Source organism: Pseudopipra pipra, chromosome 5 (genome assembly GCF_036250125.1).
Source record: "Pseudopipra pipra isolate bDixPip1 chromosome 5, bDixPip1.hap1, whole genome shotgun sequence".
NCBI classification, from domain to species: domain Eukaryota; kingdom Metazoa; phylum Chordata; class Aves; order Passeriformes; family Pipridae; genus Pseudopipra; species Pseudopipra pipra.
Window position 1 is genome coordinate 23,496,140 of NC_087553.1, and position 18,882 is coordinate 23,515,021.

An 18,882-nucleotide genomic window follows, 5' to 3' on the forward strand; every position below is an offset into this window, starting at 1 on the left:
GATCTGTTTGTTACTTGACCTTTTCTTTGCTACCAGGTTCACCCTGTTTATTGCACAGAATGTTTTCACCTTTCAACTGGGCTTTTTTTACTCTTTCTTAATAGAGATGGATTTGTTCCAATTATTAATATTATTCATAAGCATGAAATATAAGCATATTGTAACAATGCTTAAAGCTGTGGTCACAAGAGACAGGGAAAAGAGAGTGACTCTGCCTTCTCCTAGGAGAGGGAAAGTTTGCTAATGCCCCGTGAGGGAATGACAGATGATTTCTCTCTCAGGTTATACATGCTCTAAATCCTCGCCACCATTTTTCTCCGGCAGTGAGGAGACAGATGCTACTCTAACAGCACAGAACTTGTGCAAATCCCTTGCAAGAACCTTTATTACTGCTATGAGTAAAAACAAGTGACTTGCTTAGCCTTTCATCCTATTTTTAGATAAGCTTACATTTCTGAAGGACACATTTGATCCCCTTATATGGTTTTGGCTAGTTTTCTGTTGATTTATTTTTTCCTTTTCTTGTAGTGTGATATGGGAGGATGAAGGTGGGAGAAAGTGTCTGTTTCTCTGAGCTGTTGTGTTGGTATTTGTTAGCCTGACACTTTATGTGATGTGCCCAGCTCCCCTTCTAGCGGTTTCTAGTAGCCATGGGAATACAGACAGCAGAAATCACACTTTAGACACACAATTTCTCTCCTAAGAAAAAACAACTTATCAAAAGGATAGACAAATGATTTTGGAAACAAATCTTTGATTTGGCCTCGGAGTAAATGCTATGAAGTCTCTGGGGAGGAAGTTTGTTTTCATTTCACCAGTTTAGTGTAACCTGGTTTGCAAGAATTACTTTTACATCCAGGGAGCTGCACTCTCAACTCAGTTGTCTTTTTAGGATCTGAACCATCTTCCACAGTTGTCATTGAGATCCTTGTGATGTTTTTAATGGAGATTTCACCAGGCCCCTTTTCTAGAGCTTTTCTCAGGAATTGCAGTGCAATGGGGATCAATTAATACCATTGAATAATTACTTTGTAGACAAAAGGCCAATTTGTTAGGGGCTTCATTGGCACCATAAATCTATGTGGGTACTGATCTCTTGTTAGATATCAGTGACTTCTGAAAACTACTGATGTTTTAGATTGCAATTGCTGTCTCTCAGGTAATAAATCTCTATCATATGCCATTTCCTCTTAAGCTTCCATATTTAATGCATGTGCTTTTTTCTTTATAAGAAAGAGTACGTACTGGACTCTTCTATTTATGTTTTGGTTTGGGTTTTTGTTTTGCGTTTTTTTTTTTATTGTGGTGTTTGGTTTTTTTGTTTGTTGTTTTTGTTTTTTAGTGTGTGTGTATATATGTAAGGATACATAAGTGTCCATCTTCTGACACAGAAGAACCACAAAATTCACAGTTCTGAAATAATAAGGGATGATTATAGATTGTCATCAAAACTAACCAACTATTGATGTTGACACGCAAATTTTTAAAACCACTGTATATTATTACTCACTAAAGGCAGGAGAGATATCTCTTCTGATAAGTACTTATGAGTGTGTAAGAGAAGCAAACAAGGGAATGATTGAGTGTGTGAGGATGAAGACTGGGGAACACGCTGAGAGAGAGAGATGTAGATAAATACCTTTTCACCATGGGTGTCAGTTGGACCAGATGTCTCAAACATGCACGCAGCCTTAACCTAAGTGTCCATGTGTACATACCTCCTCCATATACAATATACACATTTGTAGAGGAAAGTATATACCTATGTGAAAAATTATGGGTATGCATGTATGTACACACCTGATGTGGAGTTAAATGACAAGTTGTTTCCACAGTGGAGTTCTTGCTCATATAAAATCAGGGAAATTGTTGCCATCTTGAAAAATGTATGGAAGCTTTGAAAAACTTGTAGACAAAATCATGGTTCTCCTACCTTTTGATAAGTAGAACATTTGGAGCTTTCTGCTCCCTACCCCAGAAGTGCATCTGATACACTGTACAGGGATTTCAAAGTTTAATTTAGCTTAACTCTTGGCTGCAATCAACTGCTGATAAATTTAGTTGGGGGATTAGGGAACCGTAAAGACTAATAGCTCCTTAAAAGGAGCCTGAAGATGAGACAGCAAAACAAAAACATCTGCTAAACTCTGCCTTAGAATGATAGCACACCGTACACTCCGAGTTTAGAGAAATAAATAGGTTGGTTTTGGGCAAGAAGAAATTTTTGTAGATATAGACACTTTGAAAAAGAAAGCCAAATCTGTAAGTATTTAAGGGAGTTCACTTTACAAAGTGAAGGAGAGGATGTCTTGACTGGAATCAAGAGCATATAGCAAACATCCTTCTCCTGTAGTTCTAGATAATTTGCTAGCCCTTTAAAAATAGCTATTGTTAACTCCTTTTCCCCATTATATCTTTCTTAAGGACTGTCACATTTGTATAAAGTCTTTGGACTTCTGTGGCAACATTAATTCAAGTGTAAATTCTTAGAGCATGGCTACCACATCTTTTTAAATCTACCTATGTATAGTAAAAGTAGACATGTTGACCAGTACTTTATATGTCCAGTCAAAAATGGAGACTCAAACCAAATCAGTACAGGAAAACTCAGACAGATATTTATTTGCAGAATAGACTTATTAGAAATTACTGGAAGTTTCTCTTCCTAGATGCTCCTTCTCACTTTTTTTATAGTGCATCACATTTTCTGTATTGAACTGTAACTGGGGCCTTTTGTAAGTATTGTACTTCTATGTCTCATAGTGAGAAACAATTCTTATGCCAAAGGCACTGTGATCTTGCACAGTCTTCTTTATCCTTAACTTTTGAACAGTGAATCGTCCCTCTCAAGCTAGATTTGTAACCTAAATGAGAATCCAGTAACTATTTAATGCCTTTTTTTCCTGCCTTCTTCACGCCGCCTTCTGCTATCCTGCTATCTGCTATACAGATTAGTTTTTTTATTGGCCAAGAGCCCAAGAGAGAACTTAGGTGAGAAAAGGTTAAAAAGAAAAAAGTATTTGAATAATTATTATTCAAACTAAGAGGGAGTAATCATTTGATAAAATTTAAATCTGCTTAAAAAGAAATGTCCTTTCACAGACTGTTTAATTATCTTGTGAGTTTAGCAGCTGGATGGCTATTATCTCAACAAAGAGTTTACTGAGATTTGAAGAAGGATTATATGTAAAAGTAGAGTGTCTGCTGTTAGCCTAGCTAAATCTGATAGACTTTGAAAGCATAAGACAATCATCAGTAAGAATGTGAACTATATTGCCAAGGCAAGCGTGTATTAAAATTTTTTTTTGTTTCATAACTATTGGAAAGACAGTATTCAGAGTAGAAATACAGGTCTGCTTTGATGAATCAAAATATGGATTCAAGAGTGAGAGAAACTAATGATTTTTCTAGTATAAAAATTTCTGATGTTCATAAACTCTTTGTATATTTACATCATGATGTAGGTGGACTGGTAAGCCCTGTATCTGGCCTTCAAATGTATGTCAACAGTGACTTTTCTGTAACTGAGAGCAAAATGTCCCTGACTTTTCAAGTTGTATCTCTGAAATACCAATTGGAGTTATGTAGTTATATGGTGAAAGTGTTATCTTCTGTGGTTCTTGTTCTCTGAACCAGGTATATCCATAAAACTCTGCAGACTTTCTGATTGTTCATTGGTTAACAGCCTAAAGAGTCCAATTTCAAGTTGTGTAAATTTTTCTTCATCCTTTGTTTCACTGTGTCAGGCATATAGCCAGGCATGCTAAGTGTCTATTACCCTTTTATTTCTTACACTATGACTCTTGATGTCTAAAGGCCACAGCATTAGCAGGAATAAAGAGACTGAAGGTAATGGGAGCCAAGCTACTAAGGCAAAAGAAAACCTGAAGAAGTTTATTAATTACAATTAATTAATCAGCAATTAATTAATTAGCAATTAATTAATTGTTAATAAAATAAGTGCAGGTCTAGTGCTTGCTCTATTCATTTTCATGGCAGACATATTTCCCTCCTCTCCCCATTCTGAGCACTGAATACTTGATGTGTCAGACGACATTTGAGGAAGGCTGGTCTGAGGAACTTTAGGCATCTAGCTCCCCTGATTATTTTACAAGTATCATTAGTGCAGACCAGGTTTTCCCTGGGATTACCAGGTCAGTTTATGGCTTTCTTTGTCATTCCAAAGCTTCCCCACACACTTGATAGACTTAATGACAAGGGAGCTGACAAAGCAGAAGCAGGCTCAAAGCCAAATAATTAGCTTCTCTTTTCCTTAAGAAATTATTTTCCAACTCAGAGATTCAAGACTAGAAGAATAAAGGGTGAGATTGGGATCAAAAAGGACAATAAAAGGTGATGTGAAGAGGGAAGCAGGTTGAGGAAGAAGATGGGCTTGGAGAGGGATGAGCACCATAAGGCGAAAATGGTGAAGAAGGAAAAGTTGGAGTTCAAAGAGAAAAGTATTTTCAGATGCATGAGGTAGGTAGTATAAGCAAGGCATGTAGATCAGTTGATTGCTTCTTCCTGGCAATCCAATCTGAGAATATCTATCGATACATTTGGCTATGAAGTTATTAAAGTAATGACTTTAGAAGTGTTGGTTTTAGAACTTGTCTTTCCTCCCATTCCTTCCTCCCATTCCTTTTTTTTTCTTTTTATACAAGAAATTTAATTTTATAGCACAGTACTATAGACTATCTGAAGTGTTCACAGTTGCCAAATGCATGTGAGATTTTAATTTAGGTCAAGCAGATTGTTTTGGATAAGTTGACCAGTAACTGATGGAGACTTTGGTTAGCTGAAGATAGCATCTGAATATAGAACAAACAAGGTTAGAAGGGGCCACTGGATGTGATCTGTGCAATGAATTGCTCAAAGCTGACCTAATATAAAGGATAGGTCAAGTTTGTCTGGTCAAAGTTTGCACATTTCCCCAGATGGAGATCCCATAGCCATTCTAGGCCCTTGTTCCAGTGTCATGTTGAATTATTTTTTCTCATGTCCAGTGAGATTTTTTTGCTTGTTGCATCTTGAGATTCTGTCTCCTGGCCTTTCGTTGTCCACCTAGGAGAAGGATCTAGCTGTGTTTTCTCTTTAATCCCACTTTGTTTAGTTGGATTAACAGTTATATCTCCCTATCGGTCTTTTCTTTTTTGCACTAAACAAAGATAGCCTTTACTTAAGCCTGGTCTGCAAAATCACATGTATTGTGGATCTGAAAGTATAGTTGTGCTAGGCAGACATGCTGTCAGACAGTGGAAAAAAGGCTGTGATCTATTAGCTTTTATAATGGAAAGGTCTTGGCAAGGCATTACCACCTCAGGACACCTACAGACTTCTAGGTACCAACACAGTATATTCCAGGCAGCTCCCTGAAGGATAAGATCAAAATTTTTATTCATCAGTTTCCCCTTCCTATCTCCTAATGTAAATTATCCTGGTGTATCTAAGAGATGTAATTTATGGCCAGCCTGCTGGCTGGTCAGCTTCATGTCTCATAAATTAGATAGCCAGCCACATGTGGGTCAAGTTTAGAAATATACTGCACTTTTTTAGAGGAAAGATGTATTCTTCCCAATCCTTCCTTACATTTGATGTTTCTACACATCCCTATTTTTTCTTCTATGTTCCTCTTTTTGTCAGCTGTGCATTGTCCCTATTTTTCCTCTCATTCTCTTCTTTTTCTGCAGTGGAACATGTTGATGGCTGTAGCAGATCAGTATATGAAGTTATCTGACTTTCATGCCTCATGTTTTGTTTATCTGACGGCCCAGATACGAAATAAAGGACTACATTCCTCTTCCCAGTCCTTCTTCCCTTCTTCTCTCTACAGAGGCACATATTTCATGATGGGACAAACTGCTAAGAAAGTTCTCTGGATGCTAAAGCTTGTGATGTTCTCTTGCAGCTGAACAACAGTAAAAGAAGTCCCAGCTCTTCTCAAATTCTCGAGAAAGATTTCATTTAGTCTCAGACCAGGTTTCTACTTAATACTGCTGGTCAACATAATTATCAGAGAAGCATTAGTGAGGAGGATGCTGTACCATCTAAAGAAGTCTTTAGGCAGTGCAGTTTATTTTGTTCCAGCATGAAGTGTTTGCAGTAGGAGAAGTTATTGATATAATTCTGTTATCAAAGTTCTTTTTTGTTTTTCTTTTCAACCTGAAGTCCACTGACTATGTGTTGTGGATACCATCAAGAGAAAGAAAGTTGGAGTGGGGAGAAGACAGTGCTGTGGTATTTTCTCCTTCTAGCATTATTGGCACCAAAGTAGAAGTAAGTATTATTGAAAATGGGTCTAATTCAATATTTGCTCTACTGTGGAAAGTAGATGATTCCAATAAAAGGAATCAGCAAAGATTTCTTCGGTTAGCTGGAAGCAAAGAGGGGCATCTGGCATAAAGCCTTTTCTGATCAGTTAATGGGGATACATCAGGTTCAATCCCCTTTTAAGTACATCAGCCCATATTTTTAAGGTTACTTGTTCATCCTCATTTAGTGGAATATATTACAGTGCAGGCTATCTCTGTGAGATGCAGAGATGTTAAGTAGGGTGGGGAAAAGAGAAACCAGATTATCTTTTAAATCCTTGATTATAATATTGCAGAAATCACTTCTTACTCTATCTCATCAGGGTAATATTAAAAGAGCATTGTGTCCAAAAGCCTGATTTAGTTTTAGAGCGGCAAGACATAATCTAATGTGGGAAAAAAAGGGGAAATGCGTGCATCTTAAATTGAATGAGTGTTTGTAATTGCTGGGAAATCCACTGGACAATCTGTTGACAATCTGTTGACAAACAGGACAGAGAGAGCTGGAGATAGATCCCTGGTAGATCTAAGAGCCAAAAATCAGCTAAACATCTTGGACAAGTTTGGAAGCTTGTTTTTTGTTTCTTGTTTGGCTCATTTCCTTCTCCCATCCCCCATTTCTCTATAGCAGAAGCAGTGTTGAAGGGTGTGCACTCTGTCTGGCAGGCTCTTGGAGGAGTCTCTGGCCTCAAATTACTCAGCTTGAGAATTCTGTGCATAAAATTAGCAGCAGAGTTCTGTGTATTAGGTGCCAGGGAAAAATGTCACATTCAGCAGAACTCAAGAGGCGAGACGTGGAACAGAAAGAACTGGAACAGGACATCAATCCCCCTCTACCTTTTACTGTTTTGCAGCAGACATATCTGAGAGTGTCATAACTGGCTGGTTTGGAGTAAAAATTGTTTGGGTAGTAAATAGATTTTATTGCATGTTTTAGTAACAGGGATGTTTGGTTTTTATTCCCTTCCTCCCCCCTTCACTTCCTGCTTTTCCTTTATTCTGAAGATTTTTTATTCTTTGCCTTTTCACAAGGAAGGTGCTTTTCAATCATGAAGTGCTGCTGACATAATTTTCTGCCTTCCTTTCCACCTTCCTGTGGTCTGATTCCTGATGAGAAACCCACTGTTATGGCACTACATTTACGTCATGCAACAGCTTATACAAGTTGTTTGTAGTGAAAACTGGAAAAATAAATAAAGTGCAGGCAAACAGGACAAAGGCACTGAAGCAGAGAGGAGCAGCTATTCAAGGACTGGATTCTATAGATACTATCTCAGTAGCAGCTATCTCATTCAGAAAAGCTATTACAGAAGAAGTCATGGTTAGAGTGTGTATTTTGGCTTCTTTCTTACATCATAAAAGTAGTAAAATTCTTGCCACATCAATGTTATGTTGCCCTGAAGCATATGTGTGAAAGAGGTTACATTAGTATCTGTATGTGGAGATGGATTGTCAGGAGACATAAATGAATTGTTTGGAGATGTACATGTGCACACATACATTCACTGTGTTTTTCCAAGTGCCTTTGTAAGACAAAGTTATCAGGCAGTGCTGGTTTAATGTATTCCTCCTCATTCGTTCTCCCTGTTGATGTCTGTGCTATGAACTGGGCTGGGAAATTGATCTGCATCTTAGAAAAAAATGTTTTTACAGCTGGATTAGCTAGCTGATGTATTTTGCAGCAGAGCCTCAGACGTGCCATGCTGTGGGGCAGGAAAAAACAAGAGTATGTGAGGACAGGGAATTTCCTAAGCTGATACCATCACCACATACTCATTTCTTGAAATCACAACTTCACAGTCCCCCACTACCTTTGTTTGGCTCAGATTATTGAAGCAATCTGATATTCCAGCAGAATGATATTCCCAGATTAGGTAGCACTCTAGGCAGAAAGCTGTTCTTAGTTTCCTTTCCTTGTTCTTTTCCATGGTAGGACAGGCCCATTAGCTACTGCTGTTTAACATGTGTGATAGTTTAGCCACTACAGTCTTTTTTAAGGGTTTGGGCATCTGTTCTAAGGCCTGGCATTGGAGCATTACTGGCACGTTTTGAAAGAACTACATTTTTATGTTGTTTTTTGTTTGCACTGCAGGTGATTTTGAGTGCAAGTGGGTTGCTGAGGATAATGGCTCTAGTTTCTCACTTTTCACCTGACTTTCCCAAAGAATTATACCTCTATTGAGCATTTTTCCTTTTCACTTTCACCCTCATGAGAAAAGTATTAGTCAGCCCTGTTTTGCAGATGGCAGAGCTAAGGCAGAAGGAATCACACATAGCAAGCCAGTGGCTGAACTGGCTGTGGCAGTTGAAAGGTCTCTTATTTAGATCTGGCTTCACATAACAAGGCAGCCTTCTGCCTTTTGAGGTATGGGAGACACAAACTCCAGCCTTCCACGCTTGAAATGGACAGACTGGCCACTGATTTGGGATTGAATTTCTTATTAGTATAGTAATTGATGGACTCATTCTACAAGTTTATCTTTCAAGAAATAAAGGCATAAACAACCAGTAGGTGAGGCAGCAGATGAGACAGGCTGTAAGTATATACTGTGAGGAATACTGGCAGAATTTTGAAAATTACAGGACCTTGATATTTATTGCCTCTATATTTGCCAGTTGCCTGCCTATCCTAATCTCTAGCCCCCTTGCCCCCTGATTTTATTAAGGAATATTGTCCCAATTTATGAACCATTAGAAAATAAACTCTCTATAATGAGCAGACTGGATATTTCTGCACCAGAAAATTGTGGTTCTTTGACTATATCAGTGTAGCTTAAGTAGTACAACTCCCCTAGGGTAAAGACAATTATACCAGTGTAAAAGTGCATATCCAAATATAGCTGAGTCCCGAATGGGAAGGTACCTTTGTACCAGTAATAACTAGGTCCACAGTAAGGGACAGATTTAATTCCTTACCTTTAGAAACCTGAGGTGACAAAACTGGGAATATAGCTATTTTATAATTTATGTATATTCCTAGGGGACAGATAAAACCTTCACAGGTGGAGTTGGCCCACTTGAGGTCTGATTTACTGGCCAGTGGTACCTCTCTCTGTTCACTGTTCAAAAAACTTCACTTAACTAAGGGCACTCATCTAAAGTTTCTAAATTAAGTAAAAGGAATTTGGTCACAGGATTTTGTCAAATGGTTGGAAAAATTAAACTGCTAGTAACAGTGTAGGATTGTTTGAATGCAGCACTGCACAAATTTTAGCAAATCCCAGCCCTATTTTGCAACTTGGGAAAGTTCAGTGATTTTTTTTTTTTTTTGAGTAATTTTAACAGGTCTTTTGAACTTGTGAAATAGATGAAGCAGGATTTTCTTTGTCTTGAGCAGCAATAACTCTGACAGATTTTTGATTCTCAAGATGACTAGGAGACTTAAAGCACAAAGACTCTCCTGCCACAAAGATGCACTGCTGCTATGCGCTAAAACTAGGTTTTAAACTTCTGGAGGAATGGTTGTAGACATAGCTCTCTTAGAAATTCTTTCCTACTTCTTTGTCTGCAATGGCCAGTTACCAGATTTTGACATTGATGTAGCCGACTGGAACACAGGGATACTTCCAGCCCACATCTGTCATGCACAATAGTAGTGACAAGCTCTGCCCTGTATCTTCCTTATTTGCCTCTTATCTTGGAAGTGATATGCTATCTGGAGGAAGGATCATTCTGTTGCTGTTCCTGAGCTTCCATTTTTCTCACTTAGCCTAGTCCTGGGCATCAATATCCACACGAGCTATGCAAGAATAGAAAGCCCAATTGCTCATTAAGGAGAAGTTACTTCTAACTCTTCCAATCCAAGTTATTCTACTATGTCAGAGAGAAATCCCATATATTGTTAAAGCATTTCTAAAGGAAGTGGGTTTATTTTAAAAGAAGAATTGTTTTCCACAGTGAGGAAGATCATAATACTGCTTGTGATATTGCTCTACGTAAGAAAAGGTGACAAGATCTGGCTGTTGCATCATGAACTATCAAACGCCAGAATGGCACTGTTGAATGCATATTTCCAATGTAGCTGATAAGGTCTAAAGGAAAACCTCACTTTTCAGAGTGGTTTTTTTCCCTGCAATACTTATTCCTTGCTTTGCTAAAGCAATAGAGGTGCAAAAGCCAAGATTCAGGTACGTGATTTAGTTTGAAGTTTCGAGAAAAATGTCATTTAAAAAAAGGCTGCTCTTTCTTTAATATTTGGTTCTGTAAAGCCCTTTCATGCCGAGTAGTAATTTATTCTAGAAATGGCACCATTAAATTCGCTGCCAGGAACAGTGTTAGATGCTGACCTTTAAATTTCTTTGGTTCAAGATGGATTATTTAGTTGTGTTTATATCAGCAGGGCATGAACAGAGTCCTTTTTTGTAAATGACTACTGGTTACTTTTCACCCTAAAAAAACAGTAATGGAAACTGTGTCCAGATTTAAGTCAAAGCAAACTTCCAAATCTCTATATATCTATACTACTGTGCCTTTTTTCCTCCCAACACAATGTGTGACCGGGAGAGTATCCATGCACTCAGACATGATGAGCTGAGTTGTTATCTAATGAATAATACAAAACCAATCAGCTCAACTTATGTCCTCTTTGTTTTTTTCCCAAGAAGTTCAGAAAGGTAGGACAACTTCAATTTTTTTTTTTTAATGGGTTTATTTTCAGCTGTCCTGAAAGCATAAAGCAAAGAAAGGGGGTCTTGTTCCCATTAGGCCTCCTAAGTATTTTGGAGCACTACCTGCAAAAAAGCTCTGAAGATTGCAGGGCAGACATGAGTAGCTTATCTTATGTAACTTTTGTCCAAATATTTTGCGGATCTGTAATTAATTATTCATGTGCTGTAATAGTGAGTTTAAACATCTCTATATTTGAAAATAAATATTGTAAAAGTCTATTAAAGCATACTGTCAAGCTGATGGTAACCATAAAAGAAATATATGTACAAGTATTATTAAAGAACCCAAAATCAGTGTTATCACAGTTGCTGCTCAGTCTCAAGCAACCCAGGGGTCAAAACGCTCAACTGTTAATGATGTGTATGGTACAGAAACAAATATTCCATGTAACCTTTGAAAACAAAATGTTGAATGTAAGTATCTTGCAAGCTGATGTGTTTCTACTTGTTGTTCAGCTTGCTTGCAGTGATTGTTAAAACATTTTTTCCTTTGCAGATTAATCTGTGGTGAGATCAGACATATTTTAAAAATGTTATTCTTGTTTGCTTTATCCTATCACTTAACAGATTTATTCTATGGCTGGTGAGCATAACTACACAGCGCTTTTCTAATGTTAGGTGCACCAGAGAGAAGCCATTATTCTAGAGTGTACAGACATGCACAGACAAAATGGTATAGTAGTGCTGTCCTGGTAGAGATGGTATGTAGTGCCATCAGAACTTGACTCAGCTGAGTATTTCTACTACGAATTTTTTTGATTTACCTTTTACTAGTGGTTCACGTATCTTTAGTGATTTGGGACTACATTCTTATTTTTCACTAAAATTCCATGCTTCCTCTGGTTGTTCGGTTATAGCTGATACTCTCAGATTTCCAAGGTGCTGGATATCCTTGTACATGTATTTTCTAACAACTTGTGCATTAGACAGAAGACCATGATTTCACAGCTCACAGGCATACATGTCTAAAATAATATAGTAGGTTGCGAACTGTGAATAGGTGTGTAGTGGTGTCAGCATCTGGTCATGATTCAGTCATCTGAGGATTTTCTTAGTAGTCTCCTTTAATTAATTAATTTATTCCTATTTCTTGCACTTGGATGGATGTCTGCTTTCTCTTGCATATGTATAAGGGCCGGTGCATAGGGCCATAATGACTGTGCCAGACACGGTGTATCGGTGGGTTTTCTCAAAACTGGGAGTTGACCATGTCAGCTGATGACACGGGTTACTTTTCTAGTAGAGGCATATTTCTTGATGTGGGTACTGTCATTAAGATATCAGTTTTGTAATGGACATTTATTTCATTCATAAAGTAATTATTTTAGCAGAGAGAGCATGTGGATTTGACTAGACCCAGATTATTTTCTCAGCCTAAATAACAGAAACTGTTACTTCTGCTACAGTAGCACAATAGAAGGAATAGAGAGAAAACTGCTGGTAGTTGAGGCACTGATTTGGCAAAGCAGTGTTTCCAATCTTAGTCTCACAGCCTTGGTGATTCCTCTAATCAATCAGCTATGCCACCTTCTGAGGTAGGAATTTGCCTTTTGTCAGAAAAGAAAGTCTTGGCTCTGGTTGAGTTTAGAACAAGAATACATTGCAGAATCATAAACTTTCTTAGCAGGTTTAGCATTGTTCTGTCAGGTTAGCATTATTACTGGCTGTAACCTCAAGTAGAGAGTAGTGGAATTGAGCTGCTCTCAATTTGTTTTTCGCTTACAGCAAAGCAGTTGCATAGACAATTTGTCTGTGAGGTTGTCTGTCTACTTGTTCTTGAAAAGCCACATCTCCAGGTAAACAATGAGCAAGTATTTTTGCATCATGTCATATCCTCTGTCTACTAAAAAAAATGTATGTGCATTGTATCTATATTCTCTTCCAAGAGATTTGAAAACATTAGAATAACCTTTTTACAATTTTCTTATCAAAACTGATATTCATCAAATAGAAAGGTACCTTAGAAGCACCTTTCTCTTTTGCTTCTATTAAAGTTTACACAGGTCTTGTGCTTTCCACATCTTTTTGTATGTGTCAGGAGGGCTCCCCTGAATTTTCATGAGCTCCTATACATTGATATTGTGATTAAGAATTCTGGTCAAGGTGATCTCTTCCTATTTCCTTCTGAATGTCAGGAGAGAGCAAGAGGACTGCAGTTATAAAACTTGATTATTGTCTCTCTCACTAAAGGGAAGAGTATAATGAGCCTGATTTAGGGTTACATGAGGATTGCACATTTAGCAGGCCTAATCAAGAAAGCAGAGTATACATCAGTGTGAAGTTCTGTGGAAATATTTAGGTCCAACATCATCACTTAAAACAACTCTGCTAAGTCTGTGTTGGAAGCTCAGAGTAGCACTCAGAAAATGCAGTTCAGAATTTTGTAGGTTCTCCTGGTCACTTCTGATCAAGAGGCACTATCTCCCCTCTCCAATTCTATAATGGTGCCTTCAGTTACCCACAAAAAAGAGATGGGTGAAGAATTCACTTCATTAAAATGCAGTGAAATGCAGTTACTCTCAAGGCTGATAATTACAGTTGTAAATAGAATTTTATTTTGAAGGATGCCAGTTGATTTTTTGTCCATTCAGATGGGAATTTTTGTGCTTGACAGCGGAAGGAGGAGAAGGAAGCAAATACGTATTGAACATGAAAATGGAAGAGTCTGAAATGGAGAGGCAGATACCCATGACAGATTTTGACTAAGGCGGATAAGCTGTGTTGCAACTTATCTACAGTGTTAGCAAATGATGACTTCCTCATCACTTTCTTGCTTTTATTTTCTTCTTGAAAAATTGTCAGCTGATTTTATACAAATGCTCTATCACTACCATTTGAGTACAAGGCAGAGTGAGTCATTACCTTATCTTTGTATGTGGCAAATGTGGATTGTTTTGAGTGCATGAAGCTGAAAAGGTCTCTATCTTTCAAGGACTTACATCTCCCTTACATTGATCCATCCTTCAAAGCTTGTCTCCTGTGTCTGATACCCTGGTACCCATATGTTTGACAAGGTTGAATTTTCTGATGACACTTTCTGTTCCCATTTGAAAATTTATTCTTTAGCTCCACCTCCTGGCTCTTGGTCCATGAAAAGGAGGATTCTCAGGAATCACAGAGCCTCAAGAAGGGATCAGAATTATTCATCCTAGCGTATGAACATTAGTGTAGGGATGCATATGGGGACATTTTAGCTGAAAAAACAGAACTTGTTGAGCCCACTCATGCTGGCTTTCAACAGAGGCAAATGTTCTGGTGGTGAGGTGGACAACAATATGTGGCTCATAGTTTCTGCTTTTTGTTGGACTTTTGGTTTCTCAACTGTGGCAGTTTTGATACATGACAGACATCACAGAACAGTCTTTCTTTATGACTGTTTTTTCTCTGGTACTTCCTCAATCTTGTGGGGGTGGGGAGGTACAGGAGAAATCGTCTGACACTGAACCATTAAAAAAAGATCTCTGAGGCCTTGCAAAGGAGTCTTGTTTCACACAGGAAGAATTTGACTTTTTTCATCCTATTCAACCAGGGACTGCCCAAGAAGCAGAGGAGTAGAGCTTAGCCACCTGGATTCAAGAAGCTGAACCCATGTCTCTTCCCCGACAGCTGCGAGAAAAGAGGTAGCGTGTCTCTCCCTCCTCCTGCTCCCCCACAAGCCTCATGTAACTGCTGTGATCTGTTTGTTTAATTTGGATGCAAGCATCTTTGGTGATTCTTCTTGTTATTCTAGCTTCCACACTATTAGGCTGCTCAGTGTGGAGCAGTCCATTTCTTAGGTTGGAGTGGACTTTCTTCTTTTTGTGAGGAAGAGTCAGCACCTAGGCCATAATGGGTAATTGTCCTCTTTATAGCTACAACCAGTTTCCCTTTTACTGGGGTTTGTGATATGACTAATTTTATCTCCATAACCACATCCCTCTTCACAGTAAGGGATAGTATTTACTGTGTTGTGGGTGGTGCTGATTCATGGCATTCTCCTCGAACAGCAAACTATTGAAGACCTTACATCATTACTTCATCCTTTCAAATGGAAACACCTGCTTGGGATATTCTCCTGGCAGGATAAACCGAGAGAACTGGGAGCTTTTTTTTTTTGTATTATCAGAATATTTAACATTATGTCGGCTTGGAATTTTTTAGATGATCCTTTTAAAAGTTTCTCTACCTCATTTGTTACCCTTTTTTCCTCATTCCTGATGCTTTTTACTTAGGTGTTAATATAAATACCCCTCTAACAACACTGAATTATAAGACCAAAGCAAAGGTGAATTTGTCTTCTGCTTGTCAAAGCTGTTGTACCAGGGAGAAGGTCACAGACAAGAAAGCACCTGCCAATTCTTGCTGTTATGTTGTGTGGACATTATAGACAAGTAATATGACTTTGCAGTAATATGGCTGCAGCGGCCGAAAAAACGCACACTCAGTCAGTTGACAGGCAGTGAGCACTTTATTTACAGAAGGCTTAGTTTTATAGTCTTTTCCTTCTGTCCACACGCAAATATACCATATCTCATTGGTTAGGTGTTCTTGTTTATGTGCCTAAGCTCCTTTTCTAATAGGTAGTCAGCATTCCTTCATGTGCTGGCAACTCTCAAAACAACACCTGTTATTTACTGCAGTTCTTCTTCCTTTTCTGTTTTTTCATCTTCAATGTTTACATTCCTTTACAATCTCATAGCTGTAACTGCTCAAATTCAAGGCCTAAGCTGTCTACAGCTCAGTTGTTTCCCTCCTATGGCTGCTCTTTAGGTGTTCCTGCAATGATCCTTCCTTCTTTTTTGCTTCAAATCCAATACTTTCTAAGATCTGCAAAGCTTTTTCTAACCCTGCCTACTATCATATGTTCCTTCACACATTTTTTACATTTTCAAACAAGTGTCTTTGCTCTTACTTCAGGTTGTCTGCTGTGAAGGTTAACGCCAAGGTCACAGGTTCGATCCCCGCACGGGCTTAAGAACTGGATTCCATGACCCTTGTGGGTCCCTTCCAACTCAGAGTATTCTGTGATTCTGTGATGAATCTTATCTACTCTGACTGAGAGATCTCCCTGTAAATATTTGCTAGCCTACTCATTCTTTTTTAAAGCCTCTTTAAGAGTTTGCTTTATTGTGATGTCTACAAGAAAATGTAACAACAATTTGACAGCTGGTGCAGGCACCACTAGTTATTATTCTATGATATAGAATAATACTATGTTTGTCTTTCTTTGCTCTTTTTCTGTTTGTGCTTATCCTTTGTTTCTTATCTTATATGTACAAGGTACATTGTATGAATCTTGCACACGGAGTGTAAGGTTTTTAGGAATTAGCTTTGTGCTGCCAGTTTCTACAGCACCTAGCACAACAAGCTCTTTTCTCAGAACTGTTTCCTATTCCCTACAGTAATGCAGTAATAATAACAGCATAAATCATGATATATAATGATCTCCTTAGAATAAGTTATACTGCTGCAGAGTTATTACTATAAGTCTTCTAAATGCTGTAGGAAGGATTAAGAATGCATTCACAGTTGATCACATTTCGCAGGAAAAGCTTAGCAGCTCAAGCATTTTTTCCTGTAGTTCTGCTCCTCTAGAAAGCCTAGGAATGATAAGGGTGGTTTTCAGACATGTTGAATCCTCACAGTGGTCACTGACTTTGCTGAACTTACAGAAACTTGAAATCTTGAGATCAGGCCTCCAGAGGAAGAGAAAGACACCACAAGTGTGTGATTCTTGATTTTGACAGTAGATAATGTGATATTGCCTTTGTTCTGTATGGCACAGAGACCTCGAAGGCTAATACCAGTATGAGTAACCTAAATCTTTTGTTCTTGCTTCACAGTGATTTTGACCAGCTTCCAGATGATGTACCTGTTTCAGCTAACATTGCAGATATTGAGGAGAAGAAAGGCTTTACAAACTACTTCGTAAGAAGGGAGATTCATTCATCTCTATATGCCTTCATCTGTGACTGGTTTGGTCATGGGAAGCAAAATGCAGTTAATCTGGTGTCATTGCTTTTTGCTATGAATAGTTCCATGTGGAAAACTTCTCAGTGCTTGTTTTTTCTAGAATGGAAGATAGTCTATCATAGATTTAGTCTAAAAATTTATTTTCTGAGTGAAATGTGGCAGAGGTATCCTCTAACATCACTTGTTTTCTAAATTCTTATCTAATCTCCAATTTTTTTCCTGTTGGAGTGCTGTACCTTTGCTGAAGAGAATGGTAAAGGAGTTCAAGAAGGGTAGAAGGGCAGAGTCGTTATTCCTTAGTACTGGCAAGTTAGGATGCTCCCATCTCCACAGAAGATAGCATATTAATAAAATATGAAAGAGCACACAAGAAGGGAATAGTAGGGAAAAGCACTAAGGTTCTGAAGATTTTGAATACGACCAGCTCAGTCTGACTTCTGCTGGAGACTTTGCTCATAAACCCTTCCCACTGCAGTATGCAGGTTTTAGTCTGGAATGTAGTGATGTTTGATTGCTCTGTCTTTATGTTTTCTGAAGGATCTGGCTGCAATGTGACTCAAAGGTCAGTGTATGGAAATCATAGGTTTCTTTAGAGCAAAGCAATTTTGTCAGGAGATAAGAAATAAAATACTGGTTGGAGGCAGTCAGACCATAATTTCTGAAATTGTGTACCTTAAAGTCAAAAAGAAGTATGAATGCTTTCAACTCTGAAAATCAATTCATTTAGATGCCTGTCTATAGACTTAGATGTCCAAAGCATCTCACTGTAAAATATTTGTATTTACCTCCCTAATGTGTTTTGTTTGTTACTGAGGGAAGGTGTGTAAGCATAAAGTAGAATCTAGTCATTTCATGTTTCCTTTTAAGATTATATAACATAAAGTAAAGCAGCCACAGGGATATGCATCTTGGGAAATCCGGACCCACAAATATGCCACGCTGGTGCTAACTTGTTATTTTCTAGTTCTTGAGTCTGCAGATACTTAACTGAAAGCTTGCTTTCCACTCTGCCCCTAAGAGAATATTCCCTCTAATGGAGCACTGATCTTATGATCCTATTGCCTTACTTTCATTTGGTAAGTATTTATGAGTATGAATATCAGCCTGAATCTCTCTTCTCTGTTTCAGATGTTTGTCATTGAAGTAAAGCTTAAAGGTCGTGGCAGATACCTGATTTTCCGACGCTATCGTGAGTTCTATGCCCTGCACACCAAACTAGAGGAGAGATATGGGCCAGAGAGTGATAATGGCCCATTCACCTGCACACTCCCTGTATTGCCAGGTAAGCTGTCAGTACCAAGTCTTTCCATGATTAGCAGCTTTATCAGCCCCAGGTTGTCCCAAAGAGGAGTTCATTGAGGGAACTAGTTGTGACAAGGAACTAGTTCCCAGCTGTAGATGCCAGAGAAGTCAAGCTCCATTGGCAGTACCTTCACTTGTGGTAAAGTTCATTTAGAAACATAAAATGCTTTAGAAAATATGTATTTTCTTGGAGATCCTATTTTCTCCTGATTGCTTCGTTTCTCTGACAACCTCCTTTGTTTTTTCTTCAATAACTGTCACAGGTTTTATATTTTCCAGGAAAAGTTTTTGTTGGTGCCAAAAGGGAAATTGCTGAGAACAGGATTCCTATCCTAAATGTCTACATGAAGGTAAAACTTAATTTTAAGGTGGAGAATGCGCTGAGCACTGCAGATATTTACCCCTTGAAATCAGCTAAGAGAGACAGTACTGTTACAGTCCTAGGTATCTGCTTCTCTCTGTATTGATTTTTCTGAATACACAGTGCACACACTGTGGTACAACCTGCAGTCCTCTTCCCCAGATTGTTCAGACTGTAGGATCTGCTGGAGTACACTGTTCACAGAGGCTCACTCACTCCCTTCTTGTACAGATAGATATCCTTAGCAAAAAAATCCCCCAACCCGAGATGTATGAGGAAATGGTGAATC

At 38.3% G+C, this 18,882-nt stretch overlaps 1 protein-coding gene across 13 annotated transcripts in view; it reads left to right on the plus strand.

Annotated features, from left to right (window-relative positions):
• NCF4 (neutrophil cytosolic factor 4) overlaps positions 1 to 18,882 on the plus strand; it is an 80,563-nt gene that overhangs the window by 54,979 nt on the left and 6,702 nt on the right. For 6 of the 13 annotated variants that reach the window (XM_064654981.1, XM_064654985.1, XM_064654984.1 and 3 more), the window contains 3 exons: positions 16,801 to 16,885; positions 18,059 to 18,212; positions 18,512 to 18,582. In XM_064654981.1, the coding sequence (XP_064511051.1) occupies positions 16,801 to 16,885; positions 18,059 to 18,212; positions 18,512 to 18,582 (310 nt within the window). Of the gene's footprint in view, positions 1 to 14,371; positions 14,599 to 16,800; positions 16,886 to 18,058; positions 18,213 to 18,511; positions 18,583 to 18,882 lie in introns of those variants that run through there. The other 7 variants (XM_064654992.1, XM_064654996.1, XM_064654993.1 and 4 more) reach the window with 4 other exon arrangements.